Consider the following 10,285-nt stretch of genomic DNA (forward strand, 5'->3'; position numbering starts at 1 on the left):
TGAGTGGGAGCACTTTATAGGTCTGCTGTATGGGACCACTTTGCATTTAGAGTCGCCTACCATGACGGCGGAAAGAAAGTTGTGGATAAAAGTGCAACAGTGTGCAAGCATTGTGCAACACGTTTTGTTTATGCTAACAGCAACATGACCAACATGTCATGCTAACCCCGAAATACCACATACTCCATCAGCGCTCCGCCCCGCTGCGCTCCAGACCGCCTGCACAAAGCAAAGCATACATCCTCCACTGTGACTCCCGTCCGAGATGATTAAATCAAAGCAGCAAAACATGCGGAAATGATCCATGGTTTCCGCGAATCATTAAAAATAATTACAATTCATTAATTTTTTTGTATTTTTTCATTAATTTCATAAAAAAAAAATGTCATTAATTTTTTTATAATTTTTCATTATTTTTTTTTTTTTTTTCGGTGTAACAATAAACATATACCGAACCGAACCGAAAACCGTGACCACGAAACCGTGAACCGAACTTAACCGTAGATTTTGTGAACTGTTCCACCCCTACTCTACATGAATTTTGTGAGACAACAATAAGGATGAGACTTACTATGAAATACATTCATCAAAATTAATGTAGTTGGAGCATTTTTTTTTCATCCATGAAGGCTAAATCAGGACTAAGAAAGGTGGAAAGTGAGCCGAACGTTCCTGTACTGCCAACCAGTAAAAGATGTAGGAGTGGAAGACTTGCTTTAATGCCATATTTTTTTATGCCACTAGCTTCAGTGATCAGCTATGGATCTGAGTGAGCCATGAGCGTAATCTGCAGCGTTTAAATCTCACAGACATTCGCTCAATAAATACGACTCTGGAGAAACCTGTCTCAGCAGCTCATTGCTCTTTCATTCTCTGCACTCACAACTAAATAAAATATTATGTGGCTGAACAACAGCAGCCGAAGGTGAAAAATGCTTTAATTTTCAGGATTTTATTTCTTCCACCTTTCTATATTATAGCCAGAATATACATTTAATTTTCTTACTGTTTATTTGTGGATAAAGACCCAGATGAGACCTTACCCAAATATTTCTCCGCAACTATCTGTATCCGATTAGGATGTAAATGTTTCCTTGTATTGTCCTACAAATGTCTTTTTATTTCCTTGAATATCCCAAGATTTTTACTTACATTTTTTTAAATTACCTTCAGGATTATAATTGTATTTTAAGAGTTTTAAGGACGTTCTGTGTAATCTATCTGATCCGGCCGGTATGAGGTGATAAAAAAAAATATTTTATGATGGAAACTGTTAAATTGTAAGTTTATTTTTTGTTAATCAAGAGATAAAACAGCTGCTAATCTTTTCCATGTCTGAATATAGCAAAAAAAAAGCTATCCCTTTTTAACTGCATTATTGTCATTAAAGGTTTTCCATCTTCTAAGGAGTATGCACAAATAGTGGCTATGCATTAATTGTTAAATATTTTTTAAAAATTATAAAAATTATACTGAAGGTAAAGAATGTCTACACATTTTCTATTTTCAATTAATTATCAAATATTTGTCAGCCCTGGATATTCTTATATATACTTTGTTTTGTTTTTTTTAATCAAAACGGAAAAGAAAATTCCTCAAAATCTAAAATACAAAGTGAAATTTAGCCATTATACATCTTATATATTGGCATTTATATGGAAAAGTCTTTGAAAAAAAACACTCCATTCAGGTTTGATTTAAAAAAAAACTATAAAGTATGGTAGAAGATGTGTGTTGCTGTGGGCATTCAAAAATCCTAGGAAGATTGATTAATGTGTGGAGCCATAAACCCTTTGAGAAATCAAGGTGTTTTTGTTCTACTCCTATCTGGTTGCCTCTTCCTCCATTCAAATGTGAGTGTTGGGTGTTTCATCAGGATAAAGATGTAAATATATGAGCTCAACAATGAAGTGACGGTAAGAAAATGGTTCATCCAACAAAAATCAACCTTTGTCCGTGGCATCGCTGTCCCTGGACCTAAAAACCCTTAAGAAGACATGCAGGTTGAGCTTAAGAGCAGAGAAGATAAGAAAGGACCGAAGAACATTTAGAAAAGCTCAAGATCCCTCAGAAAAAAAGGTTCGGGGGGGAGACCATAGTGCTGCAGTGATGAATGAAAGTATTTTACCTGTGAAGCCAACAAAATAAGTAGAGAAATCAGAAGATAAAACTGTCCTAAAGGTCATCATAACTCTTTTTTTTTAACACCTAAGGACTGGTTTACCTTCACACTGTCATTCATGGTCAAACTCACCGTGCAAAAGCAGAATCATGGCCTCTGGAGAGAAACCAGCAAACCTTTCAGGTGTTTTTAGCCCAAACATGGGATCCAACACACCTTTGACACTCCAATACACAGCACAGCATCCACACACACACACACTAACACACCTGTGCGCTTGCTGATGACCTCCACCAGAGTGGATGGGAAGTACCCCACTCGATCGTTTCCTGTTCGGTTGTCGTGGATACAGCCTTTCCAGCGTCCGTCAGGATGTTGCTCCAAAACCTAAGAGGAAACATTTAGAGGAAGGACTGTTTGGTTTAGCCAAATTAGATAAGTTGCGGGGAATAATCTGATGGAAGACGTGAAAACTTTTTTTTTCCCCAGCACTCTGAGTGGTTTACCATCTCTGGAGCCTAATTGTTCCCTCAGACCCTGAGGAAAGACTCCCCAAGAACAGCTTGGCTTCGTTAAAACAGTAATCAGTTCCCCGAAGGCTGAATTAATTCTCATCCATATTTATGAAGGATGGTGACGAGTGAGAGCATGTTCCTGTAAAAACATGCTGGTAGTAAACAGGAGGATGCTGTAGATGCTAATGCTCCTGTATTCATTAGGAGGATTATGGAGTTTTACAACCAAGGCAGCTTTCAGGTTCATGTAGAGCAAAGACACCAGCTTTAACGTCACTATTAAAGCTCTGAGCTGGGACCTAAAATATCAGAACATCCACTGGTCAAAGATTTATGTTAAATACCTGTATGTCTTTCAAATTCACTTTGGAAAATTGCTGAGTGTTTTTGACTTAAAGACTCCACCACTGGTCGTAACAACAGAATTTAAATAAGAAATATTTATTTGCTTTGTAAATGCAATACACAAGGATTAAAACAAAACAAAAATCCTGAGCCTGAACTTTTTTAACACAGTCCAGGCATATATATAGTTTATTTACAATTTAAAAGAAGGAAAACATGAGAAGAAGTAATAAAAAACGTTTTTTTTTTTTGTTTAAAAAAATAATTCTAATTTAATTTTTAGATGATAAATCAAAATAGAGAAGTTTATCACGTTTACAAAACTCAATTAGGAAGGTACTCTTTTTTTTTTCCCAGCGTTTTTATTGTCATTACACTGTCACAAGTATAGTGCAACAAAATTCCCTCTCTGCATTTAACCCATCCCCTTGGGGAGCTGTGAGCTGCGGCGCACGGGGAGCAGTGTGGGGTTAAGGGTCTTTGCTCAGGGACCCAGTCTGTAGGAGGGGGGTTTAAACTCAGAACTTCAACCTTCCAGGCCAAGGACCCCAAACTGATGAGGAGATGGAGCGGGGACCCCCCTAATTATATATATTGTATAAAATTGAGTTATATCAAACTGGTCCTATAGTCCCTCTATTACAGATGGAATAATATAATGAAATAATTTGGGATTATTAAAGTATTTCTGATTCTGATTCCTGGTTGATGGGACAGGTGTTGTGAATGAAACAGTGCCCAGGTTTGAAAGAGCTCCTGTGTGTCGCTGAATGTGTGCATTGATGACTGAAAGACATCTTCTGCCTCCATTTATCTGTTCACTACAGTCTGCTGAATTCATGATAATGTGGATTTAAATACATTTCAATTAGTGGAAAAAAATGATGGGGGAATATAAAAAAAAAAAGTCTAATCAACCAAAACTTTTGCAACCCCCCATGCAGTACCTCTTTGAACCCTCTAGGGGTCGCGGACCCCCTGTTGAAGACCTCCGCTCTATGCCTTAACCACTAGGCTGCCACTCCCCCCTATTCAGATATTAATCGTGATTATTTACACTAACATTCTCAGAGTGTTTGTGAATCTGCCTGGTTGATCGTCCTGCTAATTTTAGGGATTTTAGTGAGTGTTACCGTGATGACGTCTCCAGCTTTGATGTTGAGGCTGGTCAGGTCATAGTTGTTGCAGTAATCCTTCAGAGCTCGAACCTGCAGGGCTGCTGATGCATCTGGGAGGGAAAAAAAAACAAGAAAATAGTGAGAATCCTCCGTACATCACGTCCTCCCATCCATCCTGGTGTTCAAAGCATCCATCCATTCATCCACACATCCATAAACCTCACCCCTCAGCAGCTGCTTTATTTCCCTGCTGGCCTGTGTTGCTGTGAACTGGTAGACGATGTCCAGCGCAGTCTGGCTGTACGTGTTTCTAACAGCTGCATTAATGCCGCTCTGCAGAAGAGAGTAAAAGATAAGTCTTTATTGTCTAAGGTAGAGTTACAGTATGTACGACCAGACATAAACTTTATTTTTAGATGCTGCACTTATTAAAAATTCTGAATTAAAAATTCTGTCATATTCTTCATTGAGGTGATTGTTTTTTTTTTTTGTTTTTGTTTTTTTTTTAAATCATATTTGTAAATTTAGACAGATCTTGTGAAGAGAAAATGATAAATTGTACCAAAAACAATGTGAATAATTATTTAACAAAAATCTTTAAAACTTGATATTTAATTTGTCAGAATGTCTAATAAAGTCTCTAGTTTAAAGAAATAGTTTTTTGTTTTTTTTTGACAATTATTTCATGGTTCAGACCTGGGTTAAGATTAGTGGTGAGTATTGGCATCATGCCTGCTGCTAGCATGTGCTTATGCTAACTAAAAAATTAGCTTCTTCTTCTTTAATTTCCAATTTAGACTTCAACCCATGGCGGTTAGGAAAAATCCACAGAAATTATGAACCTTCATATATGCTGCATGGTTTAAAATGTGGGAAGAAAGTAGTGGCTTATAGTCCGGAAAATACGGTATGTTTTGAGTTTTATAACAGGGAGCATCAGCCATTCGCTGTAATTTCTTTTTGTAGTTCTTTACTGGAAGGCTGTAGTCCCAGTTTGACCAGCAGTATTCATCTGCATCTCCTTTGCATAATCTATAGAGCTGAAGGCTGTCCAGATTCAACACAGCAGTCCAAAGCTCCTTTCCTAGTCTGGGTAGTGTTCTAACTATTGACCCCACAAAAGGTAAAAGATAGGAGCTAGGAACAGGAGGTCCACTAGGAGTTATACGGTGAGGTATTCAAAAGACGCCTGAGTCTTTTAAGTTAAAGTGAGGATGGGTGGAGCTAAATAAAATACAATGCTGGAACCTGTTAAAGGCCTTCACTTTGCAGCCTGAGCTGCAGTGGAATGGTTTGGATCTGACCTTTGACCCTGAATGTTTTAGCACACAAGAATCAAAACATTGCTTTCCTTCCTCAGTAGGGTTGTGGACTCCCTGAAAAGAAAAAAATGGACACCTCATGTGCGTGCCGCTGACCCGACTGCCTTTACCCCTCCTGGCGTGCTGATTTTTTTCTTGCTGCTCCTTTTTGTGTGAAAGGACAATGTGCAGTGTGCTTTATATTATTTGTTTTTTCCCATTCCGCCCTATATTTCTGTATCCTTTTTTTTTCGTTGAAGGAGCATCGCTATGCAAAGGTGCACCGCCCCCAAAAGCAACATCAGCATTTAAATTTATCCGTTCATCCCCCATACTGCTCTGTTGTCTCCCGCTATCTTCTCCGTGAGCAACACTTGGCTCGACCTATGGGATGAGAGTATTCTGGATCGTTACAGATATGTTGTCAGCTCATTGGTCACACCGCAGGACAGGGCCCGGGAACAAGTTTACCGTAAGTTTTGTATCTAATGTGCCCTTGTTTTTAATTTTCCATTAGCTTTTTACTGACTATTTTTTTACTCTGAAAGTAATACGGAACAAAGTGTGTTCCTTTTCCGCTAAATACGGGACAGATATGCCCATTTCTAAATACGGAACAATTCAGTTTTTCAAGGGACGGTTGGTAACCCTACTCCTCAGCAGCCATCCTGTGCTGCAGGGGCCTGTTAAATTAGATGACCTGACAAGTCAACTGGCAGCACTGGGTTTATTTTAGGGTTTATTGGTATTTAGTGGTCTGAATATAAATCCGCACACTCTATACTTTTTTTTTTTTTATATTAAAGAGGAGCATGAGCATGTTACATAATGAGCAATAAACTAAAAGATGATAAAGTGACTTAAAATTACCTCATGCTTAGAATCAGCATGACATCAACAGAAAACATCCAAATACTCCTCTGGCTCCTATTTTCCAGCTAGAACAGCTGAGCGCTGCAGACTGATATCCTATTGGGGTCTGTGGCGTCTAACACAGACAAAATGAACAAAGATGAATGCAGTCCTAAAGGGCTGCAGGGTAAAGTCTCGCAGCCTTTCGCAGCCAGCGTCCCTAAACGACAGGCTCAGTTTGTCATGCTGGAGGAGCCGCAGCCATCGGAGCATATTGCCCCTTCTGTTTTCCTTAAACCTCGGGGCCTTTGATGTCACCATCACAAGAGGACTGTTGGCGTCTCTCCTGCTCTTTAGCACATTTTTTTCTTCTAACTCTGACTCATTTGTATCACATGAAGCTGAAAGGTTTTTTAACACCCCTTTAGGGGCAAACATATACACGTTTAAATATGATTGTTCCTTATGTTCCTAACAGAGCACTTCGCTCTCAATCTGCAGGTTTACTAGTGGTTCCTAGAATAAAAGTAGAATGGGAGGCAGATCTTTTAGTTATCAGGCTCCTCTCCTGTGGAACCAACTACCAGTTTTAGTCCGTGAGGCAGACACTCTGTCTACTTTTAAAGCTAGGCTTAAAACTTTCCTTTTTGATAAAGCTTATAATTAGAGTGGCTCAGGTTATCCTGAGCTATCTCTATAGTTATGCTGCTATAGGCTTAGACTGCTGGAGGACATAGGGACCCTATTTCCTCATGTGCTATATCAATAAACTGAATTGAAATGAACTGAATTGAACTGAATACACATACAGAAGATCCTTCCTGCCTACAGCTATCAACACCTATAGCATCTCCTTGAAAAGCTGCCTATGAATTACTGCAACATTCAATTTCCATTTGAAATCAATAAAGTATTTTTGAACTGAATTAAAATTAGCACCTTAGCTTCTAGTGTGAAGACACCATATATACTTCAATTTAAATTATTTATCCTTAGTCTGTGAAGCCATGGGAACAAATGTTACAAACCCATTTGGTTGGAAACCAGCTAGATGGCCTAGGTTGTTTATCATCCAGGCCCAAGAGATCACAAGAGAGCTAAGAAGAACATTTGAAAGGCCTGCAGGCCTCTCTTGTCTAAGTTAAAGTCAGCGTTCATGAATCAGGATTGAGAAAGATTTGGGATGTACTTAGATTAATTCCGAAGTGAAAACTACTGCTGAGCAAAAACACAGAAAAGTCCACTGATTTAAGAGACATCAGTGCTTTGGACAAAGATAAGGACAAAAGAGAAACTTTTTGGAAGGTAGGCATCCTGTTACATCTACTATAACACTAATAGCATTTTACAAACAGAACAACATATAGATAGCTAAATATGGCTGCTTCATTTCTTCAGGACCTGAATGGATTCTGCTCTCTAGCGAGAGATTTGTTACTTCAAGGCAGGACTATTGGAATTATTTACTATCAGGAAGTCTTTAAACTGTTGTTAAAAGTTTGTAGATTTAAGCTGAAAAAATGTAGTTTTAGACGCAAGATGATGATGCAAACACAACCAGAACACACACTGTGTGTAAAGCAGACAGGATTTTAACTCCTATGCCAGAAAATAAAAATTCTTTAAACCCAATTTCCAGGTATTTACCACTTTAAATATTTTCCTTTTTTCCATCCTTATGTTTTACTTTTTGCAAACTGGAATCATTAAAACTCTTCCGTTACACTTTCAAATAAATCTGAGTTCGTATTTCGTGGACCGTTTTGGGTGGCAGACAGAATATTCTGCTAAATACATTGTGTTTGATCACTATTAACATGCTAATCTCAATGTGTTGGTCATTCATGAGCCAATGTGACAGGGCTGTGCTACAAAGATGTGTAGTGTAGTTCCAAATACCTCCAGCAGGAGTCTCACAACCTCAGTCTTTCCACAAAGGGCTGCTTCATGCAGGGCAGTGCCTGCTTTGGTCTGTCTGTTAATGTCAATGCCAGCCTGGATCAGCAGTCTGAGAGAAGGAGCAGAAGGAAACAAACACAGAAAAGAGAAGAGGAAGTTAGATCACAGTTTAAAGGAGAAGAGGAATGGAATTATGTCCAGAAAGTAATTTAGATATTTCACTTTGCTCAAAAGGTATATACTTTGTGGTCTATTAGTTGTTGCACCAAAGCAATATGTTACAAAAAGTATTGGTTTAAGTGGGACCTCAAATTTACAGAGGAAGACAAAGTGAGATGTCATAAAATATACAAAAAAAATTAAATTAGCACTTCATTATTTCATAGGCACAAAAATGACTTCGTTTAGCTATTGACTTAGGCTGCTATAGGGTTAGGCTGCTGGATGACATAGGGACAATTTTCTACAAAAAAAAAAACTATGAGAAATCTAAATTAAAAACCATAGTATCTCTTTAACAAACAACAAAAATAAAAATAATTATCTAAACTATACTTATGCTGCTATAGGTTTACGCTGCTGAATTACATTTTAACACAGCCTTTAAGTGGCAGAAAATCAAAGAAAAAAAAGAATAATTGTGGCACAATGTTTGATAGCTCTCACTTTGAGATAAATGTAACCATGAAACATTCCTACCACTGGATGTGATACATGAAAGTGAATATTTCGAGAACAAGCGGCTCTGTTGGATTTGGAGGTGTCATAGAAACTCATATCAACTGCTAAGTACGGTGGAGGACCTGTAATGCTGTAGGCCTGTTTTTTTTAGAAAACCTATAGGGACAAAAAAATATGTAAAATATGAAGGAATCTTAAATTGAGTTAATAATCCTGAATAAATGTACCTAAATAAAAAGTTGAGAGTTTTTAGTGTAATAGAAAATACTTTTGAGTGCAGTCGACCAATAAATGTAGTCGCCACTGTAAAGCACTCCTGCACATCTTCAGCTGGACTTCTTTTGCAGCGTAGCTGCAGGAGATAATAAAGATTAAAATATGCATCCATCCAACTAAGCTTGCTCTCTTTCCTTATTTGCATTTTGGCTTTGAGTCAAAAGAAGAAGATCAATCCGACTTTTATCGCTGTTCATTACACACAATGTGACAGCACAGTCTGGACACAGCTGGCACCAAAACAGAAACCAAAAGGAAACTGTCAGCCTGGCTTTGTCTGGTATTATCTCTCTGACACATTTAAGGAAAAAAAAAAAAACTATTAGAGACTGCAGCTGTAAAAAAAACACCTGCTCTATCAACCTGTTCAAGTGACCCGTTTAAAGTCACATGCTTTAAATATCCAGGGGTAAATAAATATCCTGATGACTGACATCCAGAGTTATATAAGTTAGACACAAATATAATTGTAGTTCTGAAACTTTAAGCATTAAGCATTTTAGAGCATAAAACTAACAAAATACAAAGTGCAATGAAAACCAGATTAGATTTTAGCCTGAAAAACATGAACATTGCAATCATAGTAGAAATTCTGCACCGCTTATGATGCAGCTTTAATATGAGCACAATGTTTTAATTGTACAAAAAACTAGATTAGAAGAGAAAGAGTGGGAAAAAATGACAAGGTTCCCATAGATTGGTTAACATCAAATTCAAGTATTTTTCAGGAAAACCTGATTAAAAGCATAAGCTATTACTGGGAGTTTTAAATTAGCTAACATATCTCGCAAATAATATATGTGACCCTCTTCAACTAAGAAGCAAACCAAAAAATGTTGTTTGGAAGCGTTTTCCTATGAAGAAGACTGACAAATTCTCACTATGCTACATGAACACCGACTGGTTGGATTTTATTCAGGGGTTTTAAAATACAGGAGACCTAATTACGGAAGAGGATTAAAAAATATAAAAAGTTAACTGATTGTTAAATATTATTTCAGTTTAATGTAGGAAACAAGTCAGAATTTTGGATCTCAATGTAGAAGGGCACCATGGAGGAGGGGATGTTGGAGCGCAGCTTCACTGACAAAGATGTAAATTGTTTGGGAGGGCCAGTAACACATTGGTGGAAAATGATGGAATAAGGGGACTATTTACGTGCCTGAGGGGCCCCCG

At 37.8% G+C, this 10,285-nt stretch overlaps 1 protein-coding gene across 1 annotated transcript in view; it reads right to left on the minus strand.

Annotated features, from left to right (window-relative positions):
* Positions 1-10,285, minus strand: part of caskin1 (CASK interacting protein 1) — a 167,543-nt gene that overhangs the window by 44,823 nt on the left and 112,435 nt on the right. Inside the window, exons 7-10 of the mRNA XM_015397860.1 lie at positions 8,153-8,261; positions 4,325-4,433; positions 4,116-4,210; positions 2,392-2,509 (exon numbers count right to left, since the gene is read on the minus strand). Of these exons, the coding sequence (XP_015253346.1) occupies positions 2,392-2,509; positions 4,116-4,210; positions 4,325-4,433; positions 8,153-8,261 (431 nt within the window). The remainder of the gene's footprint in view (positions 1-2,391; positions 2,510-4,115; positions 4,211-4,324; positions 4,434-8,152; positions 8,262-10,285) is intronic.

Source organism: Cyprinodon variegatus, unplaced genomic scaffold (assembly GCF_000732505.1).
Source record: "Cyprinodon variegatus isolate N-32 unplaced genomic scaffold, C_variegatus-1.0 Scaffold893, whole genome shotgun sequence".
Classification (NCBI taxonomy): domain Eukaryota; kingdom Metazoa; phylum Chordata; class Actinopteri; order Cyprinodontiformes; family Cyprinodontidae; genus Cyprinodon; species Cyprinodon variegatus.